We start from the raw sequence: 22,261 nt of genomic DNA, 5'->3' as shown, positions 1-22,261 counted from the left end.
TCAGAAAAAATATTTTAAATTCAAAATGCACATATGTTTGTAGTGATATGATTTTAAATCTACACAGTTAGATTAGGCTCATATGAGGCAATATTTGTGTCACAACAGCCCTAGCACATTCCCTGCTATTGTATTCAGTTCAGTTCAGTTCAGAATCACAGCACGCCAGGCCTCCCTGTCCATCACCAACTCCCGGAGTTCACTCAGACTCAAGTCCACAGAGTCGGTGATGCCATCCAGCCACAGAGTCGGTGATGCCATACAGCCATCTCATCCTCGGTCGTCCCCTTCTCCTCCCGCCCCCAACGCTTCCCAGCATCAGAGTCTTTTCCAGTGAGTCAACTCGTCGCATGAGGTGGCCAAAGTATTGCAGTCTCAGCTTTAGCATCAGTCCTTCCAATGAACACCCAGGATCGATCTCCCTTAGAATGGACTGGTTGGATCTCCTTGCGGTACAAGGGACTCTCAAGAGTCTTCTCCAACACCACAGTTCAAAAGCATCAATTCTTCGGCGATCAGCTTTCTTCACAGTCCAACTCTCACATCCATACATGACCACGGGAAAAACCATAGCCTTGACTAGACGGACCTTTGTTGGCGAAGTAATGTCTCTGCTTTTTAATTAGCATGAAATGTTTATGTGTTAACTGGTTTTCCAAGCATATTTATTATCCCTAGATTTATTTCTCTGTCAAAAGTCACCAAAGTAATCAAACAACTTTTCCTTTTAAGTTTGCTAATTATGATCATTTCTACCTTTCCCTAGTTGGCACTGTGCCCCTTGGTCCCAATAAACTATGTAAACTTTTATACCTTGCCAATTAGGTGGTTACTTAACTAGACTGCCTGGATCTTCAACTTTGCCATGCTCATTAAAACTTTTCAGTCCTCACAAGACACCACATTTAATGAATCCCTGAACACTTTTTTTTTTCCTAAAGTAATAGTACCTCTCTCCTGAGCTTGAAGCAGAGACTGTGATCACCTGTCTGAAATGGTGGTCATCCTAGATGATGTCAGAGAACATCAGAGAACTCAGAATTAATTTTGAATTATAACCAGGCATCATGAAACTCACAAGACTTATAATATATACAAAGTATAGGTTGATGATAATGTATTATCTGCCAAAACTCTGGAATATAAGTGATTCCACTATAAGAATTATTCAGATGTACAAATGCTCAGTGTATCAAGGAAGTCAAACAGAAGAAAAAAGCCTTCTCTGTCAAAACAAGTAATATTTATTATAGGACAACCTTTTTTTTTTTTGTAAATGAACAAATATCTGTCCCTGTCTGGTTAGCCTATATTTTGAAAGAGCTAATAACAAAATGAAACAGGCAAGTGTGGTAGCTAACTCAGTGCATAAGTCATTATAGAAGCATTTCAATAAGATTTTGGATTTTGAAAATAAGGAAAATCATTTAGGACAATTTTGTTTATTATTTAGTTCTAGAAAAGGGAGTGAAACTTTATTAACTTAATTACTCACTTCTCAAGAATTTCATTGAGTGCCTTTAAAACCAAAATGAATATACAATGAATGCAAAATATATCAATTAACTGAATGTATAACCAGAGTCTATCAAGTCTGATGCCTAATTTAGGAAAATAGTTTATACACTTTCTGCTGAATTGTTTTTTTTTTTTAATAAATGAATTTAAAGAGAGAAGAGTTAAGACAGAAAAAAATTTCCATAAACCACTAATCCATTTTATTCTCTAGATTACTTCTTCCCTAGTACCTTACTGAATGCTTTGGCCACATCTTTGTTCTGGAGACTGTATATAAGGGGATTCAGCATGGGAGTGAGAATGGTGTAGAAGGTCGATACCATTTTATCCTGGGTTGGGGATCGATTAGAAGTGGGTCTCATATATATGAACATAGCTGCTCCATAATACATCCCCACAACAATAAGATGTGAAGTACAGGTGGTGAAAGCCTTGTGCCGACCCTCCCCAGAACTCATGCGAATGATGGTTATAATTACACGTGTGTAGGAGATGATGATGAGTGACAAAGGGAGGAGGAGCATTACTACACAACAGATGAAAATAAGTGTTTTGAATGTGGAAGTATCCGTGCACGAGAGATGGAGGAGTGCTGGGACATCACAGAAGAACTGAGTTATTTCTTGGGATCCACAATAGGAGAAAGACAAAGTAGCAGCTAACTCAACAATCCCATCAAAGGCACCAAGAATCCATGAAGAGGCAGCCATGAGTCCACAAAGTTTCCAGTTAATGAGATTGGGATACTGGAGAGGATAGCAAATGGCAACATAGCGGTCATAGGCCATGACAGCCAACAGGAAGCACTCAGCACCAAGGAGAGACACATAGAAAAAGATCTGGGCTTCACATCCTGCTATAGAAATGGACTTCCTGCCAGACGGGTAGCTGTGGGCCATCTTGGGTACAGTGGTGCAGATGAGCATGAGGTCCATGAGGGAGAGCTGGCTGAGGAGGCAGTACATGGGGGGTGTGGAGCCGCGTGTCCAGGTAGATGAGGAGAAGCATGAGAGTGTTTGCCAAGAGCGCCATTGTGAAGATGCCAAGGACCAGAGAGAAGAGAAAGATGTGAGTGGGCGTGTAACTAAAAATTCCCATCAAGATGAAGTCAGGGTTAAAGGTCTGATTGTCCCATTCCATGATGAATATTTTCTGTATCTAGAACAACAAGAAGTTATAAACATTAAATATCTGGATAATTATTTATACACTGTCCACTCTGTGTGTGGTACTCTGGTAAACCAATATACATGGTATGTCAGGACTGGGAAAGAATGAGCAGAGGCTTTGCAGTCAGGTGGAATTAACCACACTCAACCTCCACCAACCTGCCGTGACGGGTTATTTCTATATCTCCTCATTTTTCCTTTACATAGTATAAATAGCTTTTTAAAAATATATACTTTAAATTATTAATGATTTATGGCTGCCCTGGGTCTTTGTTGCTGCACCAAGGCTTGCTCTAATTGTGGTGAGCCAGAGGTACACTTCGTTGCAGGGAATGGCCTTCTTATTGCAATGGTTTCTCTTGTTGCAGAGCAGGGGTTCTAGGGTACACAGGCTTTAGTAGTTGCAGTGCATGCGCTCAGTAGTTGGGGCTCATGGTCTTTGTTGCCCTGTGGTATGTGGAATCTTCCAGGCTCAGGGATAGAACCCATGTCTCCTGCAATGGGAATGTGGATTCTTAACCACTGACCTCCAGGGAAGTCCCAGGAAGAGAGTGTTTTTAATGCCATTGCTTATATAGTAAAGTAAGATAACTACAACTAATAACCTGTTATTAGTTGTAGAGATGTTACATTTGCATTTATGTAATTTTATTTGTGCACCAAACTTAGAGCACAAATAGGACTACTAGTTATACAATTATACAAAAGATGACCTTCCAGTGCAGAATAATTGGTTAATAATTTCAAGGAATCTATGCATTATGAATAGGCAACTTAGTTGCAGATGAGGAAATGAAAAATCAAAATCACATTTATGAAGAAAGCAAGATGGGTGGAAGGCAGAGGTAAAACAAGCGTTTATGTCTCAATTTGAGACAGGTAGTATCTTAAAACTAGTTTTCATATTCACCAAAATGAAGAAAATTTAAGAAGGTATATAAGAAGGTTCAGAAATTATATAACCTGTGAGTCTGCCAAATTCTTAAATCAGTATCTAATGGGGCAAAAGAAACAAACAAACGTCTTATATGTCTATCAGTGTGAGAGTGAGCCAAGACCAGTTTGTTGTGTTTAGGGAAAAGAGGAATTGTTTTACAAAAGATTAGACAAAAGCAAAGTAAACAGAGACAGCTTTTTATGTTGTTGAAACATCAAGGAAGAGGAATCCTTCCATGACAACTTCATGACGTAATTATTTTGTCATTAAAGGAAAGGTCTTCTCTCCTGCTGCCCACTGCTGCCTCAACCCAACTGTGTTTAAAGACTGGATGGGTTTCATGCTTTTACTCCCAAATGCTGTTGAAGCCAATTTTCAGAGGTCCTGGTCTAAATGTCTCTGGCTTCTCTAGTTCATCGCCATCCCAAAACGTTTTTCAGGCAAAGAGGTAACATATTTTTAAACCTCCTCATTCTCATATCTCTTTTATGTATTTTCATCCTTACCCAGAAGAGGATTTAACTGAAACTTAAGTCCAACACAAGGACCTAGCAGTTCATTATTCAACGTTGTGTATCCTTTTCCTCTTAAGGCACTCAATATTTTAGATATTTCAAACCCAGCCAGAACTGGCCTGCCTTTGCTCTCATCCCTTCATTGGTGAAAGACCTGTGCGAGTCTTTAATTCAGAGACTGCTTTTCTTGTATTATCTCTTTAAGTTGTAAAATATTAAAATTCTATTTCTCTTTTTATTGGATTCATTAGAAACATGAGCATCTAATTTCTCTCATTGTTTTACTTCATTCACCATCATTTCCATAGAAACATTGTCTCTGTTGATAACATTTATTAGAATATATTTTCAAAAGATTGTACTGATTGTCTATCAATTTAAATACTATAACCCCAGTACAACTTTCGTAATTTTAAGTCTATGCAAATCTTAGGAGCACAAATTACTGTCTTTTTATAGAGATAGGACTGATTTTCTACAGACCTCTGTGCTGAAGGGGTAGCTGAATTGTGAAAGCTGGTTACTTAAGTGGAGCCTGCAAATGAGAAAATTAGATGTGGATGTTGTAAGTGGAGAGTTAACCCTTAAGATGGACTTGCTGTATACCTAATTAAGGAGAGCTTTATGTAGGGGTGCCAACACCCGAGGAGAAACCTTAATCTTCTGAGTCAATTTGATTGTTGTCCTAGAGAGAAGTACCAGTTTCATTTGTTTGGCTTCCAGGTATGCTGTTTGCTGCCAGCTGCTCTGCATGATGAGTGAGGGTGAAGGAGAATGGTGGTGGGGCTGATTAGAATGGCATTCTTTAAACAGATCTTCAGGTAATGTCTTTTCACAGGGGATCTTTGTGTGTGATTCAGGACTGCCTCAATTTCTGGTTTGTTTTGTTCATCAGATATCCATGTATTTTGATCCTTCCATGTATCCCTTGTAATATTTAGCTTGCTGACCATCTCTTCCCTCTTAATTACTGTCCTTATTTATTGCTACATATACTACTCAGTATTCTTGAGTTGGAAACCTCCTTTCATTTTCTAAACATACCTCTATACCAGCACTTATCGAATTGTATTGTTATCATTATTATATATGTACTTTTGGATACAAAGGTATATGCAATACATGTTCTCACCTCTATGAGATATAAATACATTATTACCGGCCCTTGCCCATTTCTTTATTCTGTCTTCTGAAAATATTTATAACCATGGTGAAAAGTCACTCAGTCATGTCCGACTCTTTGCAACCCCATGGACTGTAGCCTAAAAGGCTCCTCCATCCATGGGATTTTTCCAGGCAAGAATATTGGAGTGGGTTGCCGTTTCCTTCTCCAGGAGATCTTCCCAACCCAGGGATTGAACCCGGGTCTCCCGCATTGTAGGCTTTTCCGTTTGAGCCACCAGGGAAGCCCCATTCAGGTCAGGTCAGTTCAGTTCAGTTCAGTTCAGTTCAGTCGCTCAGTCGTGTCCGACTCTCCGTGACCCCATGAATCATCAGTTCAGTTCAGTTCAGTCGCTCAGTCGTGTCCCCATGAATCATAGTCTTCCTTAATTCTTTCATTGTCCATCTCAGTAATCATAAAACACAGTTCTAGATTCTTCACTCTTTTTTTATCCCAAAGTCTCAGTAGCACAGTCATACAACTTTGTCATAAAAACTTACACTGTCATTCATACAAAAGCATCAGGTCTTACACCCATAACCCAAATCCTAATTATCATATGTTGATTTTTACTATACAAGATAATTACCTTTTATTTCTGAAGATTCTTTTATTTCCAGCATATCCTGCACATATATATTACTGGCCATAATTGTATTTCACAGACTCTAGAAACTTCAACTCAGAGTGTTCAAGGATGTACTTGATTTACTAAATAAATTTTAATTTTCCATAGGAAGCTTGTACTTCACTCAAGCCATCATATATACTGTTTGTTATATATGCTAAATAACAGTACTAAAAACATTGAAATAAGCCAAAAAGGCAGTTGACATTGCTTTTCAATATCATGCTGCTGCTGCTAAGTCGCTTCAGTCATGTCCAACTCTGTGCGACCCCATAGACGGCAGCCCACCAGGCTCCCCCGTCCCTGAGATTCTCCAGGCAAGAACACTGGAGTGGGTTGCCATTTCCTTCTCCAATGTGAAAGTGAAAAGTGAAAGTGAAGTCGCTCAGTCATCTGACTTGTAATGACCCTATGGACTGCAGCCTACCAGGCTCCTCCGTCCATGGGATTTTCTAGGCAAGAGTACTGGAGTGGCTTGCCATTGCCTTCTCCCTTTCAATATCATACAAAGGCATTATTTAGCTGACTATCTCAAGAATTACTTAATTCAGGGACTGTACCTGTGTCTGTGTTTGTGTACGTATCAGTACATAATGGAAATATGTAGTGTTTCTTCATCCCTTACAAATGTAAGAATTTGTGATCAGAAACTAATCTTTAAAATTTGCTAGGGAGCTTTAACAAATAACTGATTAAAACATCTCTGGATGGTCACACCTGCAAAACTAATCTTGCAGTAATATTAGTGGCCAAAAAAGTTGTGGTTCAATTATTTTCAAGAGCATGGTAGGCTATCTTTAGTTATACGAATAGTAACACATATTAGTATATAAAACCTAATACACTCAAAATTTTAAATTGTCTTAGTTGCATCTTTTGTATATTATTTTGCTTTCTTTCTCACAAAAGAAAATTCCCATCCACATGCTCACAAAATGCTTTTCGGTATGTAATCCTGAATTAAGGGCCCACGTGTCAATGATCATCACCAACACTATCATTAAACACTACATGGATACGCATAATTACTTCATTAGAGTACAGAATTAGACTGAACTTACCTATATTCCCACTTATAAGAGGAGGTTGCTTTCAAAAATAAATTAAATACATATATATGTAAAAGGAAGGAACAGAGAGGAGGAACAGAGAAAAACCTCTGTTGAGGACGATGACTGGATTAGTTTAAATTCTGAGCAAAAATCAACACTTGTGAGGAAGAAGAACAGAGGCGAGGCCACATGGAGAGCACAGATAAAAATTTAGACATAATCAGGGCATACCAAGTGTGAACAGGTCAATTCTTCTGTGGATGCCAGACTAACTTGTATTTTCCCTTAGTTACAATTCAGCAACACCATCCTCCAGTGGAACACAGTAATAAGCTGTCTGAGCCTTATCCACAGGACAGGTGGATTTTCATGGCGCATAAGCATAATGTAAAGATGGTTGCTGCTGCCGCTGCTGCGTCACTTCAGTCGTGTCCGACTCTGTGCGACCCCATAGACGGCAGCCCAGCAGGCTCCGCCGTCCCTGGGATTCTCCAGGCAAGAACACTGGAGTGGGTTGCCATTTCCTTCTCCAATGTGTGAAAATGAAAAGGGAAAGTGAAGTCGCTCAGTCATGTCTGACTCGTAGCGACCGCATGGACTGCAGCCTACCAGGCTCCTCCGTCCATGGGATTTTCTAGGCAAGAGTACTGGAGTGGCTTGCCGTTGCCTTCTCCGGTAAAGATGGTTAGAAAGTACTAATTTAACACAGTGAATCTCACAGTGTGATCCCCTGACCAAGTACTAGCATCACTATCACCTGGGAACTTGTGGGAAATTCACATTCCCAGGTACCACTCCGGACCTACTGAATCAGAAATATGTCTCAATAAGCCTCCAGGTGATCTGGATGCTGGCTAATGTTTGAGAACCACTGCTGCAGTCTATCTTCCTGCTTCAACGATGATCTTTGTATGGTATTCCATATACAGAAAAGCTAGTACATGTTGGAAGACAAACTTCTATGTCTGAAATTTTCCTCTGCCTCTCCCAGTATCATTAAATTTCCAATAAAGTAAATCCTTTATTTTCCATCCTTTAGATATAATATCCCTGATTATTCTAGTACCGTTACGTCACACTTCTCATCAGAGACTTCCACAGGTTCCAAACTGTGAGAAAATCCAGTGATAACTATTTATTTTGGGGTTCAGGATACTGCAAAAGAGGTTTCCTCTCATTGTTTTTTTAACACAATCCCTGAGAATTCTGTTTTATCCCCAGACATTTCTAATGTGAGATCTTGGCTTAGGTTACTCCCCTCAAGAAGAATAAGCTTTGTTCTCCAAGGCGTTTCTAACTTTTAAAATTTATTCCTTGATTCTGATTCTCGAACAACCACATCATCCTCATTAAGTCTACTTCATTTTAATAGATAATCTGCTCCCCACTCGCTGAACTCAGTCGCATGGTCTCTTCTACTGCTCTTAGAGCAGAGAGCTGAACTGGGACTCTGAGATCAGACAGAATCTTTGCTCTACTGCCAATAGTGATATTATCAGGAATCTTCTATTTTTTTTTAAACAAAATTCTATAGTAACTAATGTCATTTCTCAGGATTGTTGCAAAGATAATAAAATATAACATAATGCTTAATTGAAATATATGCGTTCAGAAAATATAATATCTTAATCATTCAAATATCTTAATCATTGCCATTGTTATACTTTTGGTATTTAATCTCTGTATTAGTCTGTTAGACTGCCATAACAAGGTGCCAAAAACTAGGAGGACTAAACAATAAAAACTTACTGTCTCACAGTTCTGAAAGCTAGAAGTGTCAGATCAAGGAGTCAGCAAATCTGGTTCTTCTGAAGTTTGCAAGGAAGAATCAGTTCAATGCTTCTCATTCAACTTCTGGTGGTTGCTGGCAATCTTTGGTATTCCCTGACTTATAGAAAATAACTCTGATGTGTCCTTCGTCTTCACATGGCAATCTCACTGTGTCTGTGCCCAAGTTTCCTCTTTTTATAAGGACACAAGTTATTTGAATTAATACTTCCCCTTGTGAACTCCTGTTAACTTGGTTACCTCTGTAAGGACCATATCTTCAAATAAGGTCACATTGTGAAGTACAGAGAGTTCAACATATAAATTTTGAGGCACATGATTCAACCCCTAAAATATGTATTAATTCCCATCTTTAATTTTATTCTATAATTTTGTATAATGATTTATTCTCTAAACTGGAGTATAGGCCACCAAAATGTATTGTCTTACATTTAAAAAGTACTATTTTAATAAAACAGAATTGTGCTTTATACAGAGTTGAATATGTGCTTCTTAGAGGGGAAAAAAGTGCTGCATTAGTGAAATAGATCCATGAAAAGATTCTCCGAATGAGTTTTAACCTAGTATACATGATAGAACAGTCAAATTATAATAATGCCTTGTGTTCACCTGCTGCTGCTGCTGCTAAGTCGCGTCAGTCATGTCCGACTCTGTGTGTCCCCATAGACGGCAGCCCACCAGGCTCCCCTGTCCCTGGGATTCTCCAGGCAAGAACACTGGAGTGGGTTGCCATTTCCTTCTCCAATGCATGAAAATGAAAAGTGAAAGTGAAGTCGCTCAGTCGTGCCCGACCCTTCATGACCCCATGGACTGTAGCCCACCAGGCTCCTCGGTCCATGGGATTCTCCAGGCAAGAGTACTGGAGAGGGTTGCCATTGCCTTCTCCTGTGTTCACCTAACACCCTTTAAAAAGAACCCAAGACATAGTCAAAACTAATATTACTCAAGTTTTAATATGGGATGAATTAAGGTAAGATGGAAATATATCTATTGCTTTGGAAGTATGGCATCACAGACTCGATGGACATGAGTCTGAGTGAACTCCAGGAGTTGATGATGGACAGGGAGGCCTGGCGTGCTGTGATTCATGGGGTCACAAAGAGTCGGACACGACTGAGCGACTGAACTGAACTGAACACAGTATAGATTTTCATCCATTTCTGCTTCATTGAAACCCAGAATGTGCTAGATATTTTGTGATTTAAACTTCTTTTTTCCAACCTACCTTCTGGTGTTTCCAAGGAAAATACAAGAACACTGACTGAGTAAATAAAAAGGCTTGAATTCTAGGGGTTTTTTTTTCTTTTTTTTCCAAGTTAAATTTCTTTGTCCACAGGGACTTAGTCCCTTGCCTTTAATTATATTGATGATGTTATCTTCAATTTTTCCCGAGGTTCTCAATGTAATTTTTCCTGTTTCCAAGATAAGTTTTGTTTCTTTCTATACCAGGTAGTAGGGGGTGATCTGTTTCTTTCATCATTATTAATATAGATTGCTTGAAATATTCACCTGTCTAATGTCCAGCTTTTAAAATGTTAACAATTTCTCATGCTTCTATCCTAGCGGTTCTCAAATTCAGATACTTATTGGAATCTTTTGAAGAGATTTGAAAATGTTATCTGGACCAGACTTTTCTAAACTCATTTAATTAGAATCTCTTTGGAAGAAGCCAGGCATTGTTATTTTCTGAATCTCCCCCATTGATTCTATTGTGCAGGCTCTACTCTTTGCAAAGTTAACAATGCCATCTTGGTCCTTGGATTCCACTCTTCTCTATTCCATGGCAAAACTTGTTCAATAAACTTTTTTAGTCCCTCATATTTTTTTGGTCAGTTGACACTTTCAGATTAAACTACTAATAAGCCCAAAACATGCTTGTTCTTTAAACAGTTTCCATATAATGCATAGGCTTGCTGCCAGAGATATTTTACTTTATTATGGCTAAGAAAAGGAGCAGAATTATTTCTTAACTCATCAGCATAGAGCTTGAGATAATTTACGAAATAATGAAGGATTTTCCATTTTTGTACCACTTTATCATTATTATTTTTTGAGGGAATATTTCAAATGATCAAGAATGACCACACATTGTCTTAAAATAGACATCACCAGTCACTATTGATCTCTTTTTCCTTTTGACAGTAGTTCTTATTTCTCTCTATGACTCTCCCTAAAATTTCCTGCTTGAGACTAGTCTTTAAAAGCTCAAATGCCTGATGCTTATCATCGATTGGACAGTTTGGGAAAATGTGTTAGTTCCTCCAATCACCAGGAAATGTGGAGTTGTCTCATTTCTTTAAGAAGGACCCATAGAGGGGGCAGTCCAATAAACACTCAGAAGCCCAAGTAACACTATCAGTAAGGATAGTTGGAGAGCCTCTCCCTACAAGTGACAAATGAAGGATAGATGGAGGCTTACCAAAATTCCACCTACCTTACTTTATTTCCCTCCCCTCCACCCCAAACCCGATTAAGCTACTTCATAGCTGATTCAGAGTATTTAGCAAGTTTTAACTCCAGGCTATTTTGAGCCATGTAACTTTCCTTCAACAACAGCCCTAGCACATGCTCTACTATTATATAAATTAGCATGGAATGTTTATATGCTAACTGGTTTCTCAAATGTATTTGTTACCCTTTGATTTATTTATCTGTCAAACGTCACCAAAGTAACCAAACAGTTCTGTCCTTTTGAGTTTGCTAATCAGGACAGCTTCTACCTTTCACTAGTTGGCACTTTCCTGTTCCCTCCAAGGAACCACATAAAGCTTTATACTTTTCCAATTCTGTTCAGTTCAGTCGCTCAGTCGTGTCCGACTCTCCGCGACCCCAGGTAGCTATTTAATTGGTGTCTTCAACTTTGCATGCTCATTAAAACCTTTCAGCCCCCACAAGACACCTCATTTAGTGAGTCCCCGAATAATTTCTTCTTCTAAGAATAGTACGTCTCTCTTGAACTTGAAGCAGAGAACCAAAGTTGCTAGTGATCACCTGTCTGAAATGGTGTTCCACTCCAAATTATATTGGAGAACATCAGAAAACTCAGAATAAATTTTAGATTGTATGGAAACATCTTGAAACCTATAAGATTTATCACATATGTTACAAATCTGATTATGAAAGATATAGCTGGAAATGACTCTACACAACCTCATTCAATAGACAGGTAAATTTACAAGTTCAAATAGGAATCTTTAAGCAATATTATATTGGATCAGAAAAAAAGTGACCCCTATAGAAACAACCATGTTTAATTATGTTAGACTGTGTTGACGTCCTCTTTGACTTTGAATACTGGTGTGGATGCTTTTGAACTGTGGTGCTGGAGAAGACTCTTGAGAGTCCCTTGTACCGCAAGGAGATCCAACCAGTCCATTCTAAAGGAAATCAATCCTGGGTGTTCATTGGAAGGACTGATGCTAAAGCTGAAACTGCAATACTTTGGCCACCTGATGCGACGAGTTGACTCACTGGAAAAGACTCTGATGCTGGGAAAGGTTGGGGGCAGGAGGAGAAGGGGGCAACCAAAATGAGATGGCTGGATGGCATCACCGACTCTGTGGACATGGGTTTGAGTGAACTCCGGGAGTCGGTGATGGACAGGGAGGCCTGGCGTGCTGTGATTCATGGGGTCGCGGAGAGTCGGACACGACTGAGCGACTGAACTGAACTGAACTGAAGTTTCCTAAATTTTCAAGCTATCTTTGATGTGTTTATGCAATCATCATAAATCTGACTTTGATAAAAACCATTTCATATCTCTGGACCTTGACAGCGGCACCTGATTGGTGATGGGATATAGAGGTCTTTTTCAGCTTTCCTGTGTCATAGTGCGGAGAAGGCAATGGCAACCCACTCCAGTATTCTTGCCGGGAAAATTCCATGGACAGAGGAGCCTGGTGGGCTGCAGTCCATGAGGTCGCTAACAGTCAGACACAACTGAGTGACTGCACTTTTACTTTTCACTTTCATGCATTGGAGAAGGAAATGGCAACCCACTCCAGTGTTCTTGCCTGGAGAATCCCAGGGACGGGGGAGCCTGGTGGGCTGCTGTCTATGGGGTCGCACAGAGTCGGACACGACTGAAGTGACTTAGCAGCAGCAGCAGATGTCATAGTGAGGAAATAGTCACTTTAAAGTTAGCTTACTGGATTCTGAAAATTCTAAAGCTTGAATATTTGTTTAACCTCAGTGGAGATGACAGTATTTATGCCAACCCTCAAGATCACAGGTGAACAGTGCAGGACCTACCACCACCCACCCTCAGATCAGAGTAGTCTGGAAGAAATTATTTCAGAAGCCACTGTCAAATGAATACACATTTATGACTTCCATAATATCATCCCCCTCCATTATCTCAATTTAATTGTCATGGAGTTGGATTAAAGTGCATGCTAGGGAAAAAAAACTGTCATATAACATAATAGCTGGCCAAGGGGTCTCTCTGCCTTTTCCTGATTATGTTCATGGATAACTTCAGCTCTGTACACTTACCTCTCCTGGTGAGGAATCCCTATAAGCCAGAAGGGGAGGAGAGAGAAAGCATTTGCTGAAAATTCAGAGGCACACTTGGTCTAAACCGACCACCTAACATCCTCTCTGGAAAGAATTGTTTACTGGCAGAATCTATTGTCCCTCACTAAAAATACTGAAAACGAGATATTTGACCCTTTCCCCATTCGCTCTTAAGGTTCTCTGTAGCCTCACCATAGCCCAGTACATGTCCTTATTAGTGACCCACTAGTGCCAGCACTCCTGCCCTGGGAGTGGAACAGAGAAAAGCAGATAAGCAGGGATTGAGCTACTCTAGGGGCAAATATTCTCCCACGTTTATTTCTTTTTCTTGGAAACCTGGATATATTTACTGTCTGGGTCTGTAACTATCCAGATACTTGACTCCACATAGATTTTCAGTGGAACAGTGATGGCCCTCAGCTTATTCCTTATGGGTTCCACTGCCTGCACCCAGCAGAGTATCCATACCTTTTGGTACAAATAAATGTTCGTTTAGAATCTGCAACACAGGAGACATGGGTTGGATCCCTGGGCCTGGAAGATCTCCTGGAGGGATCACAAAGAGAACGTCCAATCATGGCAACCTGCTCCAGTATACTTGGTGGGAAATTCTCATGGACAGAGGAGCTTGGTGGTTATGGTCCAAGGGGTTGCAAAGAGTCAGATACAACTGAAGTGACTGAGCATGATGCATGATTAGAATCTGTGAGGTCAGTCAGAGTTTCTCTTTGATGACAGCGATGAAGCAGTATGTCCTGAAACTGATTATTGGACCCAAAATGCCCTTAATGAAGTCCTTCTTGCGGTCTGTTGCCTTTTTTCATCATGAAAGGTGGTCAGAGAGTTTGTGCAAATCAGCTCATCACTCATTATTATAATATGTACCAGATAGAGTTTCACCCAAATAATGTTCAATTCAGTTCAGTTCACTCGCTCAGTCGTGTCCGACTCTTTGTGACCCAATGAATCACAGCATGCCAGGCCTCCCTGTCCATCACCAATCCCCGGAGTTCACTCAAACTCATGTCCATCGAGTCGGGGATGCCATCCAGCCATCTCATTCTCTGTCGTCCCCTTCTCCTCCCACCCCCAATCCCTCCCAGCATCAGACTCTTTTCCAGTGAGTCAATTCGTCACAATAATGTTAGCTACCATTATGTGAAATTAGATATGAAATAAATAGTGCCCACCCTCTTCTCCATTTATTCTTCTTAAGATCTGGATTCCAATAACTCTTGCAGAGTACTGAGTGCCTTTAGTATATGCAGCCAGGCCAACTTCCATTTGAATATACATAGCTGCTTTAGCATCTCACTGATACATAATTTAAACCTTTGTTTACATGTATACAAGGTCCAAATATTTCTGTGGTTTTCAGAAATTAAGAGTATGATAACACTGTGCTCACATGAACAAAATTTGCAGGTTGTAGTAGCCACTTCACATATAAACAAATTAATTATTTATGATACTTTTTCTAAGGCAAAGCAAACCTCCGTGAAGTCAATATAAAAAAATTAAAACTATAGTTTGTTTTTCATTAATAGTATATGATATCTCAGAAAGATATATATAAAAAAAAGAGAAAGAGATGAAAGAAAGAAAAAAGTTTAAAAGAGTTATTTTGATTATGTGACCTTATAGCCTCAATCAGGATCGATCTCATGTCAAGAATTCTATTTTGGCATTGTCCTTTTTGTATCTTGGGAAAAAATTCTACAATTCCTTAAATATTAGGGAAAGAACTGTGAAATATTTCTATCTTTCAAAATTAAAAAATATTTAAGAATATTTCATGTAGGTGTCATCATTTCTGTAAGGATCCACTCTCAATAATACTCATCACATTCTTGGAAAACTCAACAGTCCCCTTTTCCATTTACTTGTCAGTTTCAGTTTTTTTAAGGTGTTCAACGAAGGACTGTAATAAGAGTACATATCTAATCATAAGACTCACAACTCCACCTTCATGTAAATGAAGCCACGACTTTCCCCCCCCCCTATTTTTTAAGTAAATTAATACCAGTGTCTTATTTTTAGATATATCTTTTTATAGCAATTCCAAATATCAGGTTTAGTTTAAAGAAGTATATGCAAGTTGCATGAATGAGATCCCAATCTTTATAAGGTTTATCCAATTTCCCAGGTAGAACTAATGTTATAGAAATCTGGTCTTCTATGGACGCAAAAGTGTTTCACTTTGAGTGCTGTTACCTGTCCCAAGATGAGGAGTTTCTACTGGGTTTGAGTATATTCCTTTGGGAAGACCATGTACATTGTCCCAGAATGGGAGATGAGGTTTCCACCAAGGCTATCAGAGACCAGTCAACATTTTCATTCAGTTACCATCCATGTTCATCAGGAAAACAAAGAAAAAATTAGGCAGATTCTGTGACAATAATATTATTACACCTTTACCACAATAACTACTAAATTCATGGAAACTTTTCTACACAGATTCAAAGGGTAATGTTCTGATATGAAGAATAACAATATTCCCATCATGGTTCAGTACATAAATATGATACAGATCATAATTTCTGGGTAGGACTCACAGCCCTGGGATTTCATTATACCATAGTGGATTTTTAGGATACAAAAAAAAAAAACCCTATAAAATATAGGTTGATGACACTGCATCATCTGTCAAAACTCTGGAAATAAGTGGTTCCACTATAAGAAATCTTCAGATATACAAATGCTCCATGTATTAGAGAAGTCAAACAAAAGAAAAAAGTCTTTTTGGCCAAAATAAGTAGTATTTATTATAGAATAAGATTTTTGGTAAATGAGCAAATATCCATGACTCTCTGGTTAGGCCATATTTTGAAAGAATGAGTGACAAAATGAAAGAGACAAGTGTGGTATTTAACTCAGTACATAAATCATTGGATAAGAATTTCAATAAGAATCTGGTTTGTGAAAATAAGGGAAAGCATTTAAAACAGTTTTATTTATTATTTAGTTCCATAAATAGTATATCTGTTTATTGACTTATTCACTTCTCAAGAACTTCATTGAGTATATTTAAAACCAAAATGAATATTCAATGAATGCAAAATATATCAATAAACTAAATGTGTACCCAGAGTTTATCAACTGTGATGACTATTTTAGAAAAATTATATATTTGTACGTTTGTTGCTAAATCTTGTTATTTTTAAATAAATGAACTTGCCAGGGAGAGAGACAGGAGTTATGAAAGAAAAAATTCCCTGCAACCATTATCCAATTTGTTCTCTAAATTTCCTCTTCCCTAGTACCTTACTGAATGCTTTGGCCACATCTTTGTTTCGGAGGCTGTATATAAGGGGATTCAGCATGGGAGTGAGAATGGTGTAGAAGGTCGATACCATTTTATCCTGGGTTGGGGATCGATTAGAAGTGGGTCTCATATATATGAACATAGCTGCTCCATAATACATCCCCACAACAATAAGATGTGAAGTACAGGTGGTGAAAGCCTTGTGCCGACCCTCCCCAGAACTCATGCGAATGACGGTTATAATTACACGTGTGTAGGAGATGATGATGAGTGACAAAGGGAGGAGGAGCATTACTACACAACAGATGAAAATAAGTGTTTCGAATGTGGAAGTATCCGTGCACGAGAGATGGAGGAGTGCTGGGACATCACAGAAGAACTGAGTTATTTCTCGGGATCCACAATAGGAGAAAGACAAAGTAGCAGCTAACTCAACAATCCCATCAAAGGCACCAAGGAACCATGAAGAGGCAGCCATGAGTCCACAAAGTTTCCAGTTCATAAGACTGGGATACTGGAGAGGATAGCAAATGGCAACATAGCGGTCATAGGCCATGACAGCCAACAGGAAGCACTCAGCACCAAGGAGAGACACATAGAAAAAGATCTGGGCTTCACATCCTGCTACAGAAATGGACTTCCTGCCAGACAGGTAGCTGTGGGCCATCTTGGGTACAGTGGTGCAGATGAGCATGAGGTCCATGAGGGAGAGCTGGCTGAGGAGGCAGTACATGGGGGTGTGGAGCCTTGTGTCCAGGTAGATGAGGAGAAGCATGAGAGTGTTTGCCAAGAGCGCCATTGTGAAGATGCCCAGGACCAGAGAGAAGAGAAAGATGTGAGTGGGCGTGTAACTAAAAATTCCCATCAGGATGAAGTCAGGGTTGAATGTCTGATTCTCCCACTGCATAATAAATGTCTTCTTTATCTAGAAGCACAAGAAGTCACAAACATTAACTATCCGGGTTATCATTTTGGTATGCTGGTAAACCAACATACATGATATGGTCAGGCCTGAAAAAGAATGAGCAGAGACTTTGCAGTCAGGTGGCATTAATCACACTCAAGCTCCACCACTGCCAACCTACATGTCCTCTGACGAGTTACTTCTCTGTGCTTTACAAGGCAGAAATAACTTTTTAATTGAGTTGCTGTAATTATTAAATAAGATATCAATGCAAACCACAGCATCCAGACAGAGCGTGTGACTCCTCAAGAAACATATAACCAATTATTAAATAGGATCATATACATAAATTTAACATGTGTCAGGATGTATAAATTCTGTAACAGAGGAAAAGAGCATTTTGAATGTCATTGCCTATATAGTAAGATAACTGCAACTAATAATCTGTTACTTCTAAGAGATATGAACATTTGCACTTATGTAACTTTATTTGTGCACCAGACTTTAAGATCAAACAGGACTACTAGTTAAACAATTATACAGAAGCTGAACCTCCAGTGTAGAATAATTGGTAAATCATTTGAAGTAACTGATACATCATGATTAGGTGACTTAGTTGTACATGAAGAAGTAAAAAAAATCAAAATTATCATTTATGAGAAACAATAGTATAGGTGGAGAGAGGGGGAAAATTTATCATTTATGTCTCAATTTGAGAAAGGTAGCATGTTGAGATTTCCTTTCACATTCACCAAAATGAGGAAGCTTTAAGGTGTATGAAGATATCCAAATTCCATAACTTGCAGTTATGCTAAATTTCATTAATTAGTATCTAATGATGCAAAAGGAAAAAAGAAATGTCTTGAAATATGTGTATCAGTGTGAGAGGTGAGCCAAGACCAGCTTGTTGCGTTTAGAGGAAAATGGAACTATTTTACACAGGATTAGACAAAAGCAAGAAGTGGAGAAGAAAATGGCAACCCACTCCAATGTTCTTGCCTGGAGAATCCCAGGGACGGGGGAGCCTGGTGGGCTTCCGTCTGTGGGGTCACACAGCGTCGGACGCGACCGAAGTGACTTAGCAGCAGCAGCAGCAGACAAAAGCAAAGTAAACAGAGACAGCTTTTTATGTTGTTGAAACATCAAGGAAAAGGAATCCAGGCAACCTTGTGACATGATTTATTTCATCATTAAAGAAAAGGTGCTCTCTCAGCTGTCCACCATTGGCTCAACCCAACCATGTTTAAAGATTGGATGGGTTTTGTACTTTTACTCCCAAATATTGTTGAAGACAAGTTTCACTGGTCCTGGTCTAAATGTCTCTGGCTTCTCTAGTGCATCTCCATCCCAAGAACTTTTTCAAGCAAAGAAGCAGGACATTTTTAAAGCCCTTTATTCTCACTGCACTTTGTTTCTTCATCCCTACCTAGAGGAGGATTTAACTGAAGCTTAGGTCCAGTTCAAGGACCTAGCCGCTCTTTATTCATCACTGTGTATCCTTTTTTTCTTAAAGTGGGCCCCTCAACATTTTAGATATTTCAAGTCCAGCCAGAAATATGAGTATCTATTATGTCTCACTGTGTTACTTCACCATCCCTTCCATTGGGCAAATATTGTCCCTGCTGCAACATTTACTGGAATATCTTTTCAAAAGATTGTATTGATTGTCTATGAATTTAAATATTATAACACCAATACAGCTTTTGTAATTTTAAGTTTATGCACTATTACTTTCTTTTTGTAGAGATAGGACTGATTTCCTACAATCTTAACCCTGAAGCGGTAGCTGAATTGTGAAAGCTGGTTAGTTAAGTGGAGCCTACAAATGAGAAAATTGGATGTGGGCATTGTTAGTGGAGAGTTAACCATTAAGATGGACTTGCTGTACACCTAAATGAGGAGAGCTTTATGTAGGGGTGCCAACACCCGAGGAGAAACTTTAATCTTCTGAGTCAATTTGATTGTTGTCTTAGAGAGAAGTACCAGTTTAATTTTTGGCTTCCAGGTATGCCCTTGGCTGCCAATTGCTCTGCATGAGTTGGGGTGGGAGAGAATGGTGGTGGGGCTGATTAGAATGGCATTCTTTAAACAGATCTTCAGTTAATGTCTTTTCGCAGGGGATCTTTGTGTATGATTCAGGACTGCCTCAATTTCTGGTTTATTTTGTTCATCAGATATCCATGTGTTTTGATCCTTCCATGTATCCCTTGTAATATTTAGCTTGCTGATCATCTCTTCCGCCTTAATCATTGTCCTCACTTATTTTTTCTTTTCTTTTTAATTGGTTTTTATTGGAGTATAGTTGCTTTACAATGTTGTGTTCATTTCTGCCTTACAAGAAGATGAATCAGCCGTACATGACATTTACACCCTCCTTTTTGGACTTCCTAGTTGAGTCACTGGAAAAGACTCTGATGCTGGGAAAGGTTGGGGGCGGGAGGAGAAGGGGGCGACAGAGAATGAGATGGCTGGATGGCTTCACCGACTCTGTGGACATGAGTTTGAATGAACTCCGGGAGTTGGTGATGGACAGGGAGGCCTGGCGTGCTGTGATTCATGGGGTCGTGGAGAGTCGGACACGACTGAGCGACTGAACTGAACTGAACTGAACTGAAACCATTCAGTTCACCACATTGCAGTTAAGTGGTGTTTCCTGCGCTATATAGTATGTCGTCATTAGTTATCAATTTTATACACAGTATTGATAGTGTATATATGGCAACCCCAGTCTCCCAGTTCCTCTCACCCTACTTTTCCCTTTGTATCCATACATTTGTTCTCTGCAGCTGTGTCTTTTTTTTCGCTTTGCAAATAGGATCATCTATACCATTTTTCTAGATATTTATTGCTCAGTATTCTGAGCTGGAAAACTCCTAGCACTTTCTAAACACAGTGCTACAATATCATTTATCAAATTGCATTGTTATAATTATTATATATGTACCTTTGGGTACAAAGGTATGTCCACATGTAAGTTCTCATCTGTGGGAGACATAAATACATTGTTGCCTTATCCATTTCCTTATTCGATTTTCTGAAAATATTTATAACCACAGTCTTCCTTCATTCTTCAACTGTACATCTAATAAAAAACAATTTTAGATTTTTCTCTCCTTTTTATTCCCAAAGAATCAGTCACATAGTCATACAAATTTGTTATTAAACTAACTCTCTCAGTGACTTCCCTAATGGGTCAGTGATTAAGACTCCCCGCTCACAACACAGGGGCCATGAATTCTGTCCCTTGGTCCAGGAACTAAGATCCCACCTGTCTCTGGTTGATGCGGCTACTGAACCTATGTGCTCTGGAGTTCATGGGCCACAACTAGAGAGAAGCCCTGACATTGCAATAAGAGATCCAGAATGCCACAACTAAGACCCAGCGTAGCCAAAACATAATTAATTAACAAGAAAAAACCAGCTCTCTCATTCCTACAAAAGCATCTGTTCTTATATTCATAATCCAAATCCTAATTATCACATGTTAATAGCTATTATACAAGCTAATTAACCTTTATTCCTGAAGATTCTTGAGTTTCCAGCTCATCCTGCACATAGATATTAGTGGCCATTATTGTACTTCACAAACTCCAGAAACTTCAACTTAACATTCATAGTGTTTAAGGATGTACTCTACTAACTAAATAAAATTTAAATTTCCATAGAAAACTTGTATTTAGTTCAAGCCAGCATATTACTGGTAATTATATATTTTAAATAACAGTATTGAAAACATGAAATGTGGCAGAAAAGTAGTTGGCATTGTTTTTCAATATTATACCAAGGTATTGTTTAACAGACTCTCCCAAGAATTTAATTCAGAGAATGAACCTGTGTTTGTGTTAATTCAGAGAATGAACTGTATCACTATTCCTAGGAACATATAGTGTTTCTTCATCCTTTACAAATAAAAGAATTTGTGATCAAAACTAATCTTTAAAATTTATTGGGAGCTTTGAAAAAGCAGATTAAAACATACTTTTTATGGTCACACCTGCAAAACTACATCTTGCAGTGATATTAGTGACCAAAAAAAATTGTTGTTCAGTAATTTTCAAGAACATATTAGACTATCTTTAGTTATACAAATAGTATTACTAAGGGTTTTCTATGGTGTGTGTTAACCACTCAGTCATGTCTGACTCCTTGCGACCCCAGGGACTGCAGCCTGCCCGGCTTCTCTGTCCATGGGATTTCCCAGGCAAGAACACTGGAGTAGGTTGCCATTTTCTTCTCCAGGGGATCTTCCTGACCCAGGGTAGTGCACTCAATAATCTTAGATTATGTTAGTTCAATGTTTTGAAAAGTATTTTACTTTCTTTCTCACAAAATAAAATCCACTTTCAGATGTTCACAAAATGCTTTCTGCTATGTAATCCTGAATTAAGGGCCCAAGTGTCATTGATCATTATAAATACTGCATCATTAAACACTACATGGCTATACCTAATTACTTCATTAGAGTACAGAATTAGACTGAGCTTATCTATATTGTTACTCAAAAGAGGAGGGTGCTTCCAAATATAAATTAAATACATATATATGTAAAAGGAAAACTGGAGGAGGAACAGTGAAAAACCTCTGCTGAGGAAGATGACTAAATTAGTTTAAATTTTGAGCAAATATAGATACTTGTGAAGAATATGAAACAGAGGAGAGACCACATGGATAGCACAGATAAAAACTGGACATGATCAGGGCATACCAAGTAAGAAGCAGTTGATTCCCCTTGGGTGCCAAGAGTAAGTTGTATTTTCCCTTAGTTATAACCCAGCAACACTATCTGGCAGAACACATAAAAAAGCCTG

General features: G+C 38.9%; 1 protein-coding gene and 1 pseudogene across 1 annotated transcript; both read right to left on the bottom strand.

The window, feature by feature from the left end:
* Nucleotides 1-1,730: 1,730 nt before the first annotated feature.
* LOC129543702 (olfactory receptor 2M3-like) lies at nt 1,731-2,658 on the bottom strand (annotated as a pseudogene).
* Nucleotides 2,659-16,508: 13,850 nt separating this feature from the next.
* LOC129543701 (olfactory receptor 2M3-like) lies at nt 16,509-17,471 on the bottom strand. Its single transcript, XM_055406971.2, has one exon. It carries the CDS (start codon nt 17,454-17,456, stop codon nt 16,509-16,511), a length of 948 nt encoding a protein of 315 aa, XP_055262946.2. The 5' UTR covers nt 17,457-17,471.
* Nucleotides 17,472-22,261: the final 4,790 nt, after the last annotated feature.

This window comes from Moschus berezovskii, chromosome 23 (genome assembly GCF_049115385.1).
Source record: "Moschus berezovskii isolate FMDL1 chromosome 23, NW_MosBer_1.0, whole genome shotgun sequence".
NCBI lineage: Eukaryota > Metazoa > Chordata > Mammalia > Artiodactyla > Moschidae > Moschus > Moschus berezovskii.
The sequence above is the reverse complement of the archived record's forward strand: the minus strand, read 5'-3'. Positions and strand labels throughout refer to the sequence as shown.